The sequence below is a fragment of the Alnus glutinosa genome, chromosome 13 (assembly GCF_958979055.1).
Source record: "Alnus glutinosa chromosome 13, dhAlnGlut1.1, whole genome shotgun sequence".
Lineage (NCBI taxonomy): Eukaryota > Viridiplantae > Streptophyta > Magnoliopsida > Fagales > Betulaceae > Alnus > Alnus glutinosa.
In genome coordinates this window covers 18,997,389-19,018,511 of record NC_084898.1, presented here as the reverse complement: position 1 = coordinate 19,018,511, position 21,123 = coordinate 18,997,389, and the positions used below count along the sequence as shown (strand labels likewise).

The 21,123-nt window shown below is 35.0% G+C and overlaps 1 protein-coding gene across 1 annotated transcript; it reads right to left on the bottom strand.

Annotated features, from left to right (window-relative positions):
* Nucleotides 1–1,818: 1,818 nt before the first annotated feature.
* On the bottom strand, nucleotides 1,819–20,147 carry LOC133854487 (rhodanese-like domain-containing protein 8, chloroplastic). Its single transcript, XM_062290717.1, has 8 exons — nucleotides 19,802–20,147; nucleotides 15,857–15,910; nucleotides 12,880–13,029; nucleotides 11,840–12,002; nucleotides 9,681–9,772; nucleotides 7,508–7,611; nucleotides 3,954–4,229; nucleotides 1,819–2,195 (listed from the first exon to the last, which is right to left on the bottom strand). The coding sequence occupies exons 1-8, from the start codon at nucleotides 20,129–20,131 to the stop codon at nucleotides 2,051–2,053; spliced, it is 1,314 nt and encodes a 437-aa protein (XP_062146701.1). The 5' UTR covers nucleotides 20,132–20,147; the 3' UTR covers nucleotides 1,819–2,050.
* Nucleotides 20,148–21,123: the final 976 nt, after the last annotated feature.

Sequence of the window (21,123 nt, the reverse complement as noted above, 5' to 3'; positions counted from 1 at the left end):
AAAAGAAAAGAAAAGAACATAAACATTAAAAAACAAAAAAAAATTGGGATGACTCACCATCCCATCCCGCCCAGGTAGGGGTGGTCGGCCACCCCAAACCTTTGGGGCCACGTTTTTCAATCAAATTTTTTTTTAGAGAAATGATATTTTGCCACTCAAAAACATAATTATTGACACAATTATTGACTTTTTTTTATTTTTTTTTAAAATAAAAAATACAAAACCAGACTCCAACTCATTTACATAATTTTGTGATTTTTTGTTTAATAAAAAAAAATTAATAATTATATGAATAATTGTGTCATGGGACAACATATCATATCTCTTCCTTCAAAAACAAAAAACAAAAAACAAAAAACAAAAAAAAAAGGGGTAATTACTTTTCCCCCATGAACTACCAAAAAATGCGCAATACCCCCATGAACTACCAATTCGACCAAAATAGAGTATTCAACTACCAACAACAACCCTTTTGCCCCATTCCGTCAGTCAAATGGGTTAAAACAAACGGTCAACGGGTTACGTGACCGTCACACGCCGTTTTACCCTCATTTTCTTCATCTTTTTCCCCCATGAACTACTATCATCTTCCTCTTTTCCCCCATGAACTACCATCATCTTCCAACATACCCCCATGTAAAACGGCACATGACCTGTTGACTGTTTCTTTTAACCCCTCTAATTGACGGAATGGGAGAAAATGGTTGTCTTTTGTAGTTGAATGCTCTATTTTGGTCGAGTTGGTAATTTATGGGGGCATTGCGCATTTTTTAGTAGTTCATGGGAGAAAAGGTAATTACCCAAAAAAAAAAATATATATATATATATATCATATCTCTTTCCCTTATGGTTTGTGCCGCTCCATTTGATCGCTCCCGCCTTTTCCGTTATGGTTTGTGCCGCTCCATTTTATGCTCCCGCCTTCTTGCCATCAAACATAAAGTTGCCTTACTTTCTCAATCATCAACAAAACTTGTATCCACTCCGTCTGTCAGTTTTTGGAACCCATTGTATTTTTTTTTTTTTAAAAAAAATTTCCCTAATATGAACCCATTGTATAATACGTCATTTTATATATATATAAAGCTCTTAATAAAAAAATTGTAATGATTTGGCCATGCTAGATATGCAACTTACGCTCTATTTGTTTTAACGTAAAGTGTTTTGTCAAAAAGAATATTTTTAAGAAAATTGTTTTTTTAATATTTTTCAACGTTTTGCTCATACAAAAAATTAACAACGGCAAAAAAAGGCCAACAACATCCGGCGAAGGTCCAACAATGGTCCAGTGGACTACGACGATTTGAAAAGAAGCTTAAACTCGAAAAATGGTTTACGATTTTAAAAAAGAGAAATTTTTTACAAAAGTTAAAGAAGCTTTTATTTCGGTTTGATTATTATTTTTCGTTGCACCAAATACTGAAAAGTACGGAAGATATTTTTCAAGAATCATTTTACGTCGAAATAAATGGAGCCTAGCTTTTTTTTCTTTCTTTCTTTCTAAGCTACACAACTTAGCCAAACCATTAAAATACTCTCTCTCTCTCTCTCTCTCCATAACCAAAAAAAAAAAAGGAATTATATTAATTACTTATTCAACATCTGCTGGAGTATAATTTATCGGGAGTCCTTTTACAAGAGTTGAATACTTGCTAGAATACCACCCTAGTCCAAAAATTAAATGTTAGATTTAAACTCAACAATTTAATATTAACAACTATTTTTTATTAGAAACCTAATGTGGGAGTCTACTTATAAATGAACATTCCAACAATATATCTATGTATGTGTGTATATATATAATGGGGGAGGTGGGTCAATCTCTTAAATCACCACATTTATTTATAAATGAATACACCATTATATATTGTGCTTACAAAAAAATTTGGTTACCGCATCTTTTTACTACAAATCCTTTACAAACTAACGATGTAGTCCACGTATTAGCTATCATGTCAGCTGCTAAAATATGAATTGTCACGTGGCAGTTCGCATGGTACTTACCATAGTTATAAACTGACACGGCAGTCCGCAACGTCTAATCCAGCTATCAGCTTGCCTTGCATTCCAAATCTCGATATAAGTGCCATTTTGCGTATCTTTGATGGCCAGGCAGCACGGGTCTTAGTCGAGGGGCAGTAATGCAATTTACACAACAACATCCTCTTAAATCCTTCACACAGTCTGTACAGCATCTGAAAAGAAACATGTATGTATACATGATTCAAGTGGATTGTTTGTCAAAAAGCAATATTAAATAAAAATACAGGACAAAAGAGTAATAAGGTGGAAACATTGGGCACAGTAACTGAAAAAAGATCAAATCAGATCAGCGTATGAGAATCTGAGTGAAGAGATTACAACAATAAAAATGTTGTTTCGATCAGATTGAATATAGATTCTGTTGAAAGACATCTCAAATTTCTATTTGGAAATGAAATACTTATTTTCAATATTCTTAGTGTGAAAGAAAAGCATTCTCCTTGTCACATAAGAAGTTAGTATTCTTGTATAATAGACTAATAGTGATATCTAATTAGAGATACAAGCAATTTGGTATTCCTTGTTCAACAAAAATTAGAATATACATAAGTGTTACTTCTAAAGATTTGTCGCTTCAAAACAAGCCTAATTAGGCTTTAGCCCTAGGTGGATATTCCCATAAAGAAAGTTTGAGTTGTTTGATCAAGCGGTTGGTTGTTTCAATAGCCTTTGGATGTGTGGTTGTGCAATTATTTGCTTTGATTTGAATTTGGAGAATACACCAAGGTGGAGTTTTAATCAATTCAAGCCAAGGTGCAGATTTATCGTAACGTGTATTGGATTGAGTAGTGGTACACTATAAAGAAATTATCTTGCCCTATCATGCTTCTTGGATGAGAGTCTTGAGGAGGATTCTGTGTTGTCAGGCTTAATGGAGCTCAAGTCAAGATGGAGCTATCATGAAAGATTGAAAACTTGATAGAATTTTAGTCAAGGTGGATATTTGTTGAAAGGTGTCTCAAATTCCTATTTCGAATAAAATACTCATTTTGAATCTTCGTAGTGTGAAAGGAAAGTATTCCTTGTCACAGAAGAAATTAATATTCTTGTCTAACAAAGATATCTAATTAAAGATAGGCAATTTGACAATCCTTGTCTCAACAAGAAACAAAAATTTGAAGCTCATAAAAAAATGTTGCTTCTAAAGATTTAGTGACTTAAGAAAAAGCCCAATTAAGGCTTTAGCCCTAGGTGGCTACTCCCATAAAGGAAGTAGTTTTAAAGGCAGCCACACTTGAGAGAATTAGAGAAAGGTTTCTCTTTTGTCAGAAGTTCTCTTTTGCGTGAGCAAAAATTTGGGTGAATTGGGGCCTCAGATTTGAGTGATTTTATCTTTACCAATATTTTGCACTCCATCTTTTGATAGTAGAATTTTTTACGGTTGTCTCCAACTATAAATGTAGGCTTGTCAAGCCAAACCACGTAAATCATGATTTTTTATGTGATTAGCTTATTTTACTTTGTTCTTTTCTATTTATTCGCGATCTGAAATATAATTTTTTTACAATAGATTCTCCAAGTTTGTTGCTTGCCAACAATGACAAAGCATCTTAATTTTCAGATTCAAGGCATAAAGGCTCCAGTAGCTCTACTACATATGGGGTTCAGGATATTCAGGATCTCCAACTATGTCTTCGAATCATCAAAAGATGGAACAGTTGAAAACTGAATCTGTTAGTACTAAATCTCTTAGCATTCACTAAGGATCACCCGATGATTATGTCCATATCACTGGTTAACTTTCTCAAGATGCATGAAATATCCTACTTCGCAAATCTCAGTCAGGATCATTGGTGAAGGTGACAACCCTGAATTCAGATGCACCAGATATGAACTGGTTCATTGGAGCCTTTTACGTTAATCTAAGTTTGGGAACTTTAGGTGAGGAGGATAAAGAGAAGGAAGCTTACAGAAAAAGCAGGTTGCAGTCAAGATTTGCGCAGTTCCGATGCCTTAACTCGGAGACTTGAGAACCACATATGTAGCATCTGGAAAACGTATTACACTGAGAAACTTGTTCACTCCTGGCTGCATTAACAATGGCTTCAGGCTTGTAGGCAGAAGGTGGGAGAGAAAGACGGGAATCAAACACAAACAAATTCCCAACCCATTCTGCAGGACCTTCACTCTTCAGATAATGGGAAACACCGCCCTTCAAGGAGTACAAATTTTGAAAGCCCCTTTGTCTGCCATATCAAATTTAAGAACCTCTTAAACTGAGAAAAAAAAGGAGGAATCTAATAATCTTGCAAGAGTAACAATAATGTGTGGCTCACCACCCACTATGCATGAGAGAGGGGTCCACACTTCAGAGGAACTACACGCAATGCACAGTGGGATTTTGTACGTCTAATGGAAGAAACACATATAACTTGGAATAAAGCATTTATTAATTGTTCTATAGATTGTCAGACTAGATCAATATATGCATAAAAACTTAGAATAAGCACTGCAAAATACTAAGACTAAACACATTCCAAAGTAATCCACCATAGGTCAAACGCATCAAAGTAAATCATGTAACTCATGCCAACTTAGAAAATTTTTCTAATGCCAGAACGAAACAGTGTTCATGGAATGCACATGAAAAACATAGTCTTTTCCATAATATACTTGGATCTTCGCTAGTCAGTAGCATTGCAGTACCAACAATCTGCATAATGCCTTATGGTTTAATGGATTTAGAAAAAATTCATCTGTCTCATAACACTTAACGGTTCAAACTCCTTAAAATTGATTGATGACTTTTACCCGACAGTAATGTTCTCAAAGTTGCTGGACTGCTTCCACACAAGTAACCAAGTGTTATGAGAGAGCAATGAACACAAGCTGTCGTCAAGCTAATCCAATTAAAAGGAGTTGATCCCCAAAACATTCGATGTTGTTGTAGTTTGCACAAAAAGTTCAGAGAGAAGGTAGAGGCTTGTCCCACCTCACGTGGCCTCACATACTTTATTATATATATTGGTTGAAAATATTACAATGACTAAAATACCCACATACTCTAAACCCTAATAAACTTTTCCAACACTCCTCCTCAAGCTATAGCATATATATCTTATAAGTTCAGCTTGGAAGAAACAAGGGAACGAAAAACACCCATAAAAACATACTCTAATACTCCCCCTCAAGCTGGAACAGCTTGGAGCTTGGAGCTTAGAGCACAAAGACAGGCTTCTAAAAAAACATAAACAAGAAAATGCGCTAACCAAACATAAACAAGCTGAAATTCTACAAAAAGCCAACATCGAACGAAAATTCGCCAAAAACTTCAACAACAGTCAAAAACTTGCTAGGGCAACATCGTCCGGACGCGGCCTTAATATGAATATGCGTGAAGCACGTTATGGAAAGCGGTTGCACAGTTCACCGTCCGGACGCTCTATGCTTCCGTCCGGACGCTCTATGCTTCCGTCCGGACGCTCTATGCTTCCGTCCGGACGCCACCTAGAGAAATCCAAATCAGTGGCGATCTAGGTTTTCTAAGCTTATAAATAGAGGCCTTTAAGCATGTATTTTTTACAAAATTCAGTAGTGAATTCTTTTGTACTAAGAGAGGGTGTTTAGGCAGAGATAGTAATATGTGCTAGCTCTCTTAGGATTGTTCCTGTGTGATTTGATCAACTTTGAAGTCTAGCTTAGAGAGGAGCCATAAGCTAAAGAAATCCATTGAAGACCCCTTCAAGTAGGAGACTTAGTTGAGAAGTGTTCACATTGGATTACATATCAGAGTGCAAGATATGATCGCTGCATAGAGGTATGTGAGTGTTACTGTCTTGTTACTAGCTTTGTCTTCTGAATAGTCGAATTCCTGGGTTTGGTTGCCCCGGAGTGGTTTTTCTCTTAATTGAGTTTTCACTTCGTTAACAAAATATGTCTTCTTTAAATTCCGCATTTTGATATTTTGTTACACATTGATCACACACACATGGTAAATTAGAAGTCTATTTATTTTTCAATGTTTCCCATTATCAATCCAACCAACAAATTACATTTGATTGATGATCAATACTACTAACAATGGACAACCAACAACAACGTTTGAATGATGATCAATACAATCAACAACGGTCAACCAAAACCAGCAACAAAGTTTGATTGATGATCAATATAACCAACAACGGTCAAACACAACCAACAACGATAACTTGTAAACACTACTCAAGTACTCTCCCTGAGCAACAAACCCGATGGTTGCTCCATGTAGCCCAATCAAGTGATAAACCACCTGAACCGATTAAGAAACCACTTCAACAAGCCGAAAACAACTGTATCGGCAAAAAACATTCTGAACCAGTCAATAAAGAGCAAGAACCGGCCAAAATTGCACTAAACTAAACTAAACTGGGCTAGAACCTCATTGAACCGGCCAGAATATGATCAGAACCCACAATAAAATGCACTAAACTGGACAAAACACCATAGGACTGGCCGAGAAACAAAGTGAATCAGATAAAATACGAATAAATCGGTCGTGAAACTCACTTAACCTGTTAAGAAAGGCACTGAACCGGACAAAGAAGACATTGAACCAGACAAAAACTTATTGAACCAGCTCTAAAAGATGTTGGACCGGTCTTGGAACACTCTGAATCGGTATAAAAAGTTATGAACCAGCCAAAAGGATGCAAAACCGGCCAATATAGTAAATAAATTGAGAATGTGGCTATCCTTATCCAGGATAGGGAGGGCTACCGACATCAACCAAACAAGGGTCTTCCTTGTTGCTGGAGACGTTGCTGGCCATTGTTTCTGGTGGCGACTGTGACGGCGACACCATAGAACCCTTTGTGAGGATTGTCGTATACCACAAAACACCACAGAAGTTGCCAGAGAACACAAAAAACCATCGGTAAACACCACAAAAGCTGCCGAAAACCATTGATAATCACTAGACTTCACTGGAATAGCCACTAATCACCATAGAGAATGCCTTCGACTACGGAAACTACTAGAGACACCACAAAAGCACCGAAAACATCACAGAAAACTATACTGCACCACCAAAGTTGATATGATACCTCCAAAATAACAAACAAAATCGATTTTTTTTTTCTTTTTTTTTTTTCCCCACTGGAGATTTTCTTGGTCATGACATATAGCTCCTTCAAGGCTTCATCAAGGCACCGCGCATGTAGGGGGGGCTTAGCCCACACGGGCGATGCAACCATTGGGACTATAAACACCAACACCAAAATATCAAATCTCAACCAAAAGGAAGAAAAATCAAGACTATAAACGAGGGGTTTAGACCAAGGATCCTACTAAAACCTAAACCTGCACGGATACCATGTTGTAGTTTGCATGGGTGGAGGCTCGTTCCACCTCATATAGCCTCACATACTTTATTATATAGGTTGAAAAATATTACAATAACTTAAATACCCGCATACTCTAAACCCTAAAAAACTCTTCTTATTTATGTCAAATGCAGAGAGAGAGAGAGAGAGAGAGAGAGAGATACCTTAGAATTGTGGAATACACATCACATCGGATACCTCCAGTACAATACATCAATATATCTGTCTTTTCTTTGTCAACATTTGCTAAAGGATCTGAAGCAACATCCTGGACGATCACAAACAAGAGCAAAATGAAGTACACCAATAGCCATTTTCAGAAGAAAAAAATTTTACAACAAACCTAATATAGTGATGCTCAAAATAAAAATTAATATGTTGTGGACTAATCCAACATGTAATTGTTCATGCAAGAAAAACAATGTGTAGCACTAGTTCTACAGATTAAAAGAATTATATCAACAACAATTCTTTACTTTATCTAAATTTAAGAATGCCAACCTTGTAGGTGCACCAATAAAACTAGAAGCTCAGTTATTCAAGCATGGTGCTAGTTGCACCACAGACATTAAAATTTCCATTATGTTTTTTCAGATGTTTGGGGTAGAGTGAGTTATGCCTAAACGGGTGGTAGACCTTTCGACGTGTTGTATAGGGGGGTCGGGCAGAATGACAACATTATTGTTTAGAATGTAATTCCTTCCTATTCTGGTGCATATGAGGAGAAAGAAACACTCAAATTTTCAATGATTAAGAGAGACCGAGCTCGGTTCTACGAACTTGTCTTCTCAACACCTTATTGGAGTGGAACTTTGCTACTGTTTTACCCCGTGTTTCAAGCTCTGCACATTTTTGTTCTCTTTTTTCTTGTTTTTAATTTGTTGGGTGTTTTCTCTTATATACTTCATGTGTACTTGGGTTGCACCCCTTGCGCGTCTAATGAATTTCCTTTACTTATAAAAAAATAAATAAATTGACGCCTCACCCCCTCTGCAAATGAAATTTCTTCCTCTCCTCTAGAAGTTCTCGAAACCAGACAACCAAGAAAAACCTAAAAAATTGCTTGAGGTAATTGTCTCTCTCTCTCTCTCTCTTCCCAATCGGCATCTCTCTCTCCCGCTCACCCTTTAAGTTTCTCTCCATATGTGTTTCAAGCCTTAGTTTTGATGAATACTAATGATTGGGTAAGTATAATCTCGATGATTATTGAAAATTTGGCAAAATATTAATGATTTCTAGAAATTGGAGAGGGAAACGTGCATGTGTTTTGGATTGTGAGAATGCATTGGTGTCTGAATATCTATTCGAAGATTCAGACAATTTTTTTAGATGGATTGTGAAAATCTGTTGTAGAACCCGAAAAACCCCTTTCACATGTCAAGGATTGGCCTCAAATATGTGATAGTTTGAGTTCAATTCTTTTGAGAGAGGACTGATATGGGCATTGGTATTGATAATGAACTGGAAATTGTTAGGAATTAGGGAAATTGGAGAGGGAAACCCGTAACCCACATACTGCATGTCATGGATGTTGCTTCAAATTTTCAATCCAATAGATGCAGAGGTGGGTGGGTTTGAAATCTTGAGATCATAAGGGTACCCAAATGCTTGAAATTGCAAGATAAATTGGGTATTTTACTGTTTAGTTAATTATTACATGAGGAAAATGTACTGCTGAATGTTGAATTCTTGTGCACCTTTCTCATGATTTTAATCTTCTAAATCTCTGCATTTGATGTTTAAGCTGAATCAACTTACTCTCTGTTGGTTATGACAAAGATTTGGCGACTGCATGTGCAAAAAAAAAAAGAAGAAGAAGAAGAAGAGATGATGCTGATTTCAATAGGTGTAATTTTGAGATCATGGTATCTGACTTGTAAACTAACAGCTTCAGCAGTAAAGATATCATAATAATGACAATCAAAAGAGAGAAATTATGTGAGATTTGCTTGATGCAGTGAATGGACAAATGATTATTTTGTAGCATTTGGCATTGGTGCTGTTTTATGGACTGCAAATGCCTTCCCACATGGTGGATTAACAGAGGATAAAGTGTTGAAATTCCTCCAATGACCTTTGTGTGTGTACTGTATTGAGGCTGCTTGTGTAGAGTGATTTTGTGAGTGTAATTAAATCTGTAAGGCTTAGATAATTTAGGTTCTTAAACTTTAGTAGCAGTGATAAAACAAGAACAGGGGATGAGGAATTCAATTCATGCAAGGGGGAAATTTTACAAAATTCAAGCATACCTTCTAATTGGATCTCTTTGTGAAAAAATAAGACACACCAAATAGGAAAAAAGGAAAGGAGAAGAAGGTTTTTGTTTATTGACCATACCTCTGTCGAGGATAGACCAAATGAAGTGCTCCTAAAGCAGTCTACAGAAGGACGTCGAGCCCCAGAAAAATGACCAATATCCCATTCATAACCTGATTACGGTCAATCACAAAATCTCAAACTTCAATGGGAATTATCAACCTGAATACTATGATAGGTTTGAGAACTACAATAACAATAACAAGATCACACCACACAAGAATGCATGACTAAGGTCGTCATATCAGCCAGTACTATGAAATAAAACGAAATTTAGACATGTATGAAAGGTGTCCTTAGCACATATACATGTCTATACTACCATTTTACTCATTAGTTTTGCCCCTATATAGCTGTAATGATTTTTTCATTACATATGTTCTTAATGGTTTTTCAAATGAATCACACAGCTTTCAAAATGGATTCTCTTTCGGGTTAATGGTATCATAACCCAGTCAATGGCTAAGGTCAGAATACCCCACCATAGATTAATTATCACAGCTCCCTTTATTAGCATAGAAAGCTGTTTGGATCCATTACCATGACTTGGGATTATAACAGTTTTTTAAAAAATTATATTTAAAAATAATAATAATAATAATTTTTTATGAGATTACTCTTGGGAACCAGAAGTCTAAAATATCCAAGACAATTTGCAAAAAAATGGCTTTTCTTTTTTTTACTTCTCCAAAAAAAAAAAAAAAAAAAAAAAACTGGATAATTTTGATGTTTTTAAGGCTCCCGAGCCCATTGCTACAATATGTTATCACTATTGAAGACAGAGTCAATGGTATATCCACTGAAGGGTCCAACACAAGTGTTAAAAAATAATAGAGTACTCTTTCTGGGGTTTAGTTGAATTGAATCGGTTCTAGCACCCTTCGATTAAAAATATCAAAATTTCCTATCCTTGTTTGAGCTTAATTTGCACCATATATGGTTACCAGAAATAATTTCTCAGTTAAAGTAGGATTTTCACAGCGTTCCGTTTTTTTAAATTTTTATTAGTGTGGCTTCTATATAACAAGTCTTGAAGAGGCAATTCAAAGGAAGGAATAATAACAATTCCCTTGGACTTCTGGAATCAATTATAGATTCATCTGAGACTCATAAAAACATAGTGAGAATAATGTTTTCAATGATTCTTTCCCTATTATTTTAATTTCCTGCTCTGCATATGAATTCTTAACAGAATAAGCCCAAACTCCTCACACTTTTGGATTATCTCAGATCAATCTCAAATTTCCAAAATTCTAACCCTGTCCATCAACCCTAGTCTTTCCTTACAGATTTTTTGTTCTTCCTTTACGAGGTAAGGGACATTTACAAACATTTGATTCTTGAAGAATCTAAAAATTTTCTCACTTTACAAATTAGAGTAAGCTTTCCAAAAACCTCTTAAAACCTTTGTGATGTGCGAGTAGAACCAGGAATGGAATTGTTATTCGCCAGGTAATTTTTGTTCCTAGTTTAGCTACACTAAAGAGCAAGGAATAGCTATTCTAGGGGAATTTCTATTCCTGCCACTTCGGGACTAGTTATTCCCATATTTTAGACACATTGAATGGCTTTCCCTATAAGTTCTAAGGTGGAAAATCAAGAAAGTAATTTGAGTTTCTTTGATAAGATTAACTGTACATGTAACTATGCAGACATGTCGTGTATGTTCTTTCATAACCTCAGTCGACAACTAGATGATCAAGCACAAAGAAATCTGTGGGGATACGAAATAACATCCAATTAGTTGGAAGGAAGAACTCATTGAGTAAAATAGAGTTTTATACAAAACATGCCTTGGAATGGATTAACAAAGTTATTAGTGAAGTACCACTAGAATATTGAAGTAATATCAATCCAAATATCTTTGGTGAACCTGTTTGACTTGCGTCAATGCAAATATGATCTATTTCTCTGGTGTCCAATATGTCCATCCAGATAGTTGATTGTGCTTTACTAGTGATTCTGATGGCAGGAATACTTCCACAGTTATGACTAACGTTGGTTATTTAAGGAGACAATAATGGTATCATGCTACATCTTCCAATCTTGCTCATTTCACAAAGTCTGGTAGGCAAATGTAAATGAAAAGGCATGACAGGAGAAGATATAAAAAAGAATTACGAGCACATTTTGGCTAATAAAATGTAAAAAAATAGATCTTGGAAAAAGAGAGGAGCTACCATTTCTCACATCCAGTAGAATGTAGTTCGTATTAATATTCCCATTTGAAGCAGCATCAATTCCATCTACTGGTTCCAATCTCTTTCTCCATTCTGATGGTGCTAGGGGTGTTGCTCGCACTGAAGGGTCTAGCAAAGGAAGATGTGAAATGCCTCCTTCCAGCTGAAGAAATACAATTGTAATCAGGTAACAGTTTTTATCAAAAGCGAAACACACACCCGGCTGGATTGGGCCATAGTCCTGCACAACTTACAAATTCATTTAAAAAATTGGGAGTTTAGCCTGTATAGCTAGTTAGGAGAAAAAAGTGAAATATAAAAACATGCTGGATCTCCTATAAATGAAAAGGAGAGTCTTGTCCCTTCAAAAGGGTACTAGATCCAAATACATCAATCCCCCAACCCCAAAATCCATACACCCAACTAATCAGTAAAAAAATCTGTGTGTATATATATATATAATATCATATGATATATAACATACACCCGGCATACTTTTTTTTATATATATATAAGTAATTGAGATATCATTAAAAGCGTAAGACGCCCCCTAGTATACAGGGAGTATACAAGAGAAGCCACCTAACTAGTAGGAGCAAAAAGAACAAGAAAAATCATGATAACTAATCACTAAATGAGAAACAAAAGCAGCATGTCCAAAGATACAAGGTGTAGAAAAATAAATACTTATTCTCCTCCAAAGTCATCTCATGGTCCTCAAAACTTCTGTCGTTCATTTCCTTCCATAGGCACCACAAAAGGAACGAAGGTACATCCATACATACTTACACAAACTATAAAAATAAAATTAAAAAAATAAAAATGTAAAAACAGAAGTTCATGGAGAAAAACAGGCAAATTAGTCTTATAAGATAGGGGAGGGAGGGTATAATGTTAGGAATAAAATTAAGCGAGAATAAGAGGCTGCAAAACCCCATATATGAGCAGAATAAGGAAAGTAGTTTGTAAGAGAGAAACAGGGGAAAATAAAAACAAAAGGATGCGCAAACACATAGAGATGCACAAAAATATAAGCTTGCCTGTACTAGCGAAGGCTTATAGCGCAACTTCAGCTTTGGAAAGGCATGTTCATTATATGCTGCAGAAATCTGAACCAAAATATCAGAAAATCTATCATCTTCTCTCAACCATTTGACATACAGAAGAGCATCTTTTGACGGCCCACTGTACTGCACGAAGATGAATCAAATCAGCAGGAGTTATGAAGAAATGGATGCTAAACAAATGGTAAAAAATTACTTTATGAAGCTACCAAGCATTATAAAATATTTCAAAATAATCCTGCTACACAGTTCAACTTCTAATATCGTGATTCAATATATACCGTAATGCATTAATGAACCAAATCTCTCACTTTCATCTTCACTCAATAACTGTTTGACCATCTATCATCTATGTATAGACACAAAGGGGGAAGTAAAGGACCAAACTACCCTCCAGAAAGCTGTATATAAGAAAATAGTGACACTATTAAAACCACCTCAAGATGGAGCAGGGATACAATTATGTGCACCTTGTTACAACTGCACAGAAATAGATTGCTTTAGTAAATGTATATCTAAGGTCTTTAAGCTTTGCATACTGATGCAGCCTTGGAATCAGAATCAACTTGTCTTTAGAGTGATTTTCTGTTTGGGTAGCTTTAGAGCTTTTCGTGTGTGGGGTCATTATACAAGATATGATTGAAGCAAGACTTTTTGAAGTTTATATTATAAGTGTCTTAGGGTTAAAACAGTTTTTGGATTGAATAATTAGTTTATCGGTTATGGATTTTTTACGTGCAGGAGTTGATCGGAAATTTTATAAGTTGCTCAGAAATGAGGCTTGCTTAGAGTTTAGAAATTAAAACAGAAAAGAGAGAAAAGGTCGAAGGAGAGAGAGAGAGAGAGAGAGAGAGAGAGAGAGAGAGAGAGAGAGAGAGAGAGAGAGAGAGTACAGAGCAGGTGATAACAGGAAGGTTTGGGCTTTGTGAGAAGGACAAATCCATCATTTGCAGCACTTTCAGGCCCCAATCCAAATCATAGGCACCTATGATCTTTGGAATTTTAGTTTCAACTGCAACTTAAATGACAGTTGCCACACTGTAAAATGGTCCAAATCAGGGGATGAATATGTCATTTTTTAAAGTTTTGGGAAAACATTATAACAGCACCCATAATTGAGGATGAGAAGTGCACATAATCCTACATGAATAATTTTATTGAGAATTGAACATGCAATGCATGTGCCTCAACTTCTATTTTTGAGAAAAGTTAGCCCTTATACTCATTAAATATGGAAAATGCTACTGCTAATGATTCATACTTCAACAAAGTTTCTCAACAAATTTTTGTGAACATTTGTCTTGTTCCAACATACTCTCTTTAATTTGATACTATAGTTTTACCACCTACTCTAATACCATCCAATACCGTACTCAGTTCATCTTTATCGAACATATGGGTTCATACTTCATACCGATATGTCATGTTTATTTGTTTAGGGAAAAATGCAAAAGCAGGCCATGTGGTTTACCTGATTTACAATTAGCTCACTGTGGTATCAAAATGGACTCATAGTTTCTGGAGGTATGCCAAGAAAATAATTTATTCCTTACAGTTAAATTTTGTTCACTGAATTAACAGATTCTGATAGTGTGACACGTCACAACCAATAAAATTATGACACATGTCCTATTTAAGTTAGTGTCACACTAACGGAATCTGTTAAGTCAATGGACGGAATTTGATTTTAGGGAGCAAATTGTTTTCTTAGCATACCTCAGGGACTTCTGAGTTCATTTTAAAACCATATGGAGCTATTTGTAAATCAGGTAAACCATATGGACTAATTTTACATTTTTTCCATTTGTTGAAGTGATTCCATACATTGCTACCATTCTTTAGATTAAGCCAATTTTGTTGCATTTCCAAAATAGTTATTAAAGAATTTACCAGTTTCCCAAACTGAGAATCACTCCCATGAAACTTTGTACCAAAATATAAGATGCTTATCAGTCAACAATGAGTAGGAGGCATTGTAAACGATATCTCTGCCACCTCATCTAATACACGAATAGAGTCATCATGTCCAGATTCATCATCACGTCTAGATTCAGTAGAAGACTCATTCAAACGATCTCTAACTAATGGATAACATCTAGAGATAGGATTCTGTATTTTTGAATTTGAATTTAGATAGATTAGAATTCTGTTTTTGTAATTCAAACTTTAGATAATTCTGTTTTTGTAATTCAAACTTTAGATAGGATTACATGTAATCTAGTCCTCTATTTATACCATTCTAAAATCTTTCAGGCATATCATATATAATAATTCGTAAAAATTGTTGTATTATGATCACAGGATCATGCAATCATAAAACCTAGCTCCTTATGCCCATCATTGATCTCCAAGTCAAGTTAAATTTTTAGCAAAAGCAGCATACGAGCATGGGAATTGGGGCAATCTTTTGCATGGTAATGATGGCATTGATGCAACAAAGAAATATCAACCTGATCTCATAACCATTACTTTTTTTACTCGTAAAGCAAAAAATTTCTGATCATTCGCAGCATAAATGTTGACTTGGATATTTTGGGTGCTAGGGAGACTCTAACAAGTCAGACGCAACTACATAAAAATCCCTCACTTCATGGTCTAGCAGACATGTCAAGGAACTGTATCACATTACATAGAACTGCAGGAAACTATATACCCAACATAAAAATTAAAGAAAGAATATATGGAAATAATTTGTGTGCTAAAAAGTGGGCAATTTATCCTTATAAAGAAAGGAAGAAGGCAGGGAGAGGGTTTATATGACTCATGCAACATCATGAGACACTCATGGTGGACACCCACTACTGAAATTCAATTCAGAAAGACAAATGCAAATAAAAGAAAAGACACCCACACACACATAGGTATACATGCTGACAAACACATGCAGAAACATTTACAGGAAAGCACAAAGAGAATTTGAGAAATTAGATTTGATATACAGGAAGAAATCTACCTGTGCATTTATCCCTTGTTCATTCAGATATACTCGCCCATGTATGTCCAAACCCTAATAATAGATATGGAGAAAAGGTTAAACGTGAGTGATGTAAACAGCAAGACAGCTTGTTTTAGATCAGATCCAAAAAAAAAAAAAAAAAAGAATAGATTTCAGACAATTGTTTGATAATTTTTACTTCTAATCGATGTCCATTCACACTTGGATGTTCAGATCTTTTCTTCTTTTTTTTTTTGTTAAGTATATTATTAACAACACCGAAATGTAATGTAATTTTTTAACACTGAAATTAATATACACTAGAATGGATCCAAGCTCCATGAGGATTAGGACTTAGTAGAAGTGAAACAGTAACCAAGAATATAAAACCTAAGAAGCAGCGATTATAGCTTTCCTCTTATTTATCTTCTTTTAGCAAGTAACCAATTAGCATGCCCTTATATTGTACTGAGTATGGCAGACAAGCACAGCATTCAACATATAAGTCTGTTTAACCTTGGTGTTTTACTTGCTCTAAAGAATTATAAAAAGGAGTACGAGGAAAAAATTATTTAAAAATACAAGAAAAAATGTCCTCTCTTCTATTATAAAAAAACATTATTCATGGAAATCCAAATACAAAATGCTGCAATACCTTGCTCTATGTATGTATGTATATTGTGGTTGAACTAACGTGTGTATCTTTTTCTTTTTTTCTCTAATTTTTTTTTCTTTTACCTATTATGGTTAATCAAACAATTTAAATGGTACAGCTTCAGGAGGAAAAGGATCCATTAACAGTCAAAGAAAAATAAGGTACTGACTCTTGCCTCTATATTTTCTCTATATATTTTTTATGTTGTTGCTGAAGCCTAGTTCTGATTGACTTGGATGACATGGTTGTTTAACCATGGCAGATTATTATTTAGTAAACCTATTCTATCATTCATATGATTGCTATAAATATTGCTATGTAAACATGAGATTTTGAGGAATACTTTTAGGCCTTTGAAAAGTTTCCATTCTCTTGTATCATCTTCTTCCTCGATTAATAGAAAAACATTTCTCAAAAAAAAAAAAAAATCAATAGAAAAACGTACACATTATTGCTACTCCATAAACGTATGCAAACTTGTCGAACCATGTATATTCACGTTTACTATTTTCTCGTTTATTCACTGGGTTTTATTTTTATTTTGTCACAAACTGATGTGCTATTTTCAACATCCAGTGATAGAGTGTTCCGGTTGTTAGGCGTTTCTTTCCCAATGGCGTCAACCCAGATTTAAAGTACCGAAATTCAGTGGTTCCAATTATTCCCTCTGGAAGTTGAAAACGAATGTGGTGCTCATGAAAGAGGGTTGAGCAATCGCAATTGCAATCATAATCCAAAGTAAGGAAAATAAACCACAAGATATGACCAATGAGGAAATTAAAATGAAAAAATGAATTAGCAATGACAGATCTTTTTCTTGCAATTAATGACTCTGTTTTCTTTAATGTAATCGATCAAAAGACTGAAAGAGTTGCGGTACAATGAGGAATATGTCAAATAGAATTTTTGGTCATAGGCAACTTTAGAACTTAAGAATGAAGGAGGGATCCTCACTGCAAGAGCACCATAATGAGTTCGATACTTTAGTGAGTATATTGATAATTGCTGGTTTTAAATCTTGAAAATGAAAAGAAAAAAAAAATATCTACTATTTGGTTTGAAGCCAGACTAATGAGATTCTTTGATAATTTCAATAAAACCAAAAACCCCAGTAGGAGTCAGTTGTTTCCACATTGCTAGTTTTCACATTGCTATCTAAAGAATCTCACAAAAAATCAAGCACAAGCGCTTTGGGTGATGCAATGATGGTAATCTGATGATCTACAGAATGAGAAACTAGTAGGAGAAATAATTCAAGATGAAAGTCGAAAGGGCATAAGACTTTGAAGTGCTGAAATTGTGTCATCTGCATGAATATTCCAAGTCCTAGAAAATGAATTGTGATAAATCTAAAGCAAATGGGCAGGAAGCAGAGTTTACTTTGAAAAATTCCAAAGGAAATTTGGTAGAGCTCTTCTTAAGATGATGTAGTGTTATCTGTCGTTTCACATGAAAAATCTACAATATGAGTGGATTTTCAATTCTAGTGCTTCTTTTTTACATGACACCATGCAGGGATTGGTTCCACATTAACTGACTGTGCAATGGAAGCATTTTTTACATGGATAATAATAATATAAACCAATGGGAGCTGGAGACATCAGCATTTCAAGTGTGAGACATGTTCTAAGTATGTGAAAGTCTCCTATCATTAGGAAAACTTGATCTAGATGGTCATCAATTTTTATGGAGTAGAAAATGTTATAAAATTGTAAATGAAGCACTCATTGTTGGGTGCCATGACTATCGAAACTAGTGTTCCTAATGAGTAATGGGTCAGCCATGACTTGGAATAGGCATTTAGGCCACACAAATGAGCATGGACTTCAGATATTTCTTAATCGAAATCTACTTCCTAGTCTAGAATCTAATATCTAGATTTTTGTGAAGACTACTGGTTATTGCAGAGTAAGTTGTACTTCTTCAACCGCTAAATTAAAGATCTTTTAGATTTGATACATTTTTCTACATTGGACTATCCAACTGCGTCAAAAGGAGGTGCATCATACTCTGTCTCCTTTCTTAATGATTTCTGTAGAAAAGTATGGGTTTATATGCTTAAAAAGAAGAGTTAAAATATATTTTCTTGTTTCATGAAATTGAAACCATTGGTTGAAAACAAAGGGATGGAGAATTAAGAGTTAGAGAACCAATTATGGAGCCCAGTATATACCAGCCAAGTTCACAGAATTTTGTATTAAGCACGATATAAAAAACAATATACAATTGACAAAACTCTGCAACAAGATGAGATAGCAGACCGCATGAACCATATACTCAAGAAGCAAGCTAAGTTCAGCAGGACCAGAGCAAGATTGTCTGGTAGAGAGCACTCGTATAGGCTGTTATTTAATGAATTGTTCTCCAACTACTTTTTGTAGAAACAAAATTCCAAAAGTGTTGTGGTTTGAATAATCTGTTAATTACTGTTTCCTGCATATTTTTGTCTGAGATGCTCATGCATGGATTACTAAAAAAAAACAAACAATAAGCTGGATACAAAGACAAAAAATGTATTTTTCTTGACTATGCAAATGTAAGAAATGTGTACAAATTGTGGGATCCCACTGCTAACAAAATTGTCATTAGCCAAGATGGTATTAGAGAGGACTTGATGCAAATGGACAAGTCACAGCACAACAAATGACTGGGGATTGAAATTGATTCTTTTTAAAAATTTGTTAAATCTGCTAAACACTTCACAAAATATTTGTTTTTGACAAGTAATCAAAATTTATTAAAACGCAAAAGGGCACACCTAAGTACACACGATGAATACAATAAAAACACCTAACCAAAAAAAGATAAAAGATAAAATAAAGCAATGAATTCTATAAATATGAAAACATTCATACGCAGCCATCCATTGGTATAGAGTATTGAAGAAGTAGGCATTTAATTCCACCACCGTCCTCTCACTGTCTTTAAAGTTTCGATCATTTCTTTCTCTCCAGATACACCAAATCAACTTCACAAAATATGTAGCAAATGATGTTGAAGAAATAGATTATGAAGAACGAGATTAAAAATGCGCCAGTAGGGCTTCTAGATTACGTTATTGCTCAGCTCGAATTTCAAAAGAAATCTACTTGTTATCAAGAAGCATGTAAATTTGGGGATGTAGCTCCATGGAAAATAGCTATGATGAAAGAGACGAAGGCATTGCATAAAAACGGAAATTTAGAAATTAGTTGAATCAACTAAAAGTCGAAAAGCATATTCAGTGACCGGTAGAAATTGCAGATATGTAGAAGAAATCAGATACGCAAGTGAATTTTCTATAAAAAGTGAGGGATTTGGGAGGAAACCTGTAAGAAGGAGAGGTGCCTGGCGACCTCGGCCTCTGGATTTTTGATGACCACAAAACTGTAAAAATTAACGACCACGAAATCATCGTCTGAAAGCTCTTCCGCCTCGGCGCGGCTGCATTGTGCGGAAACGTCAGGATTGCCGTTGTTGATGAATCGGTTTCGGAGGGTAAGAGAAACTGAGCAGACATGGGACTGTCTCTGAGATTGGAAGAGAGAGTTCTTTGTAAGTTTAACAATGCTTCCGCTTCTGCTTCTGCTTCTGCTTGTAGGAGAGGGTGAGATTGCAGGGGCGAGCGCACCTGAGATAACTGCAAAACAGCACCTCATCCTACCTTTACACCACTCCAAACACCCCCTATAGCAAACTTACTTTTATGGATGTCAAATAGCCGTTTAAAAAATAGGATTTTTTTTATTATTATTTTTTTGTGAATTTATTAATCTTACAAACTTTTGTTACTAGAAAAGGCTAAGGTTCGTTTGGATATGCGATTTTAGAATGTATAATTTGTTTTTAAAAAAAAAAAATTATAAAAACGTAATTAAACATTTGACAAAATCGATGTTTAGCCTTTAAAATCATATGTTAACCTTTAAAATTTTGAGTTTTAAAAAAAAAGAACTCACTTGTCCACGATTTGAAAAAGTAATTTTTTGCGTTTTTAAGTCGTAATTTTTTAAATATACAATTCCAAAACGATATATTTTCTACGATTTTGTTTAAAATCGTACTTTTTATTTACGAAATCACAATCTCAAATACACCCTAACAACTGCTATCAGTAGATACAATATCAAAGATAGAGTGAAGAATTTCTTTAATATGGACTAGTTTGTCCAAAAGAGAAAGTGCTTATTTGGCTAGTCTATGAGTCATCTTAATTCTCTCCCTCCTGACATGGAACACCTTCATCTTTGGTAAACAATTTAGTAGGTGTGAAGAATCAGTTATGGTTACTGATTATTGGCTGAAATCTGTAACCGTAACCGAGGTAACTGGTTGGCCAAAATATCCAACACCTTTAGTAACCGGTTGGCCGGTTATTTAATATTCGGCGGTTACAAGTTAATACCCGATTATCCGTAATGGTAACCAAATTTTAAAAAATTGGGTCTTTTAAACTTATTATTGGTTTTTGGCCTACTTTTTGAGCTTAATTTAAACATTTTTATCTCATTAAAAAAACAATAATAATATTTGGAAACCATTTCCAACTCGATCAACTCTTCTCTTTTCCTCTCTATTTTTTTTCGAAAACAACTATCGCTCAAACGTTATTTCAAACAACATAATATTTCTATTTCTTTTTTTTTTCAGT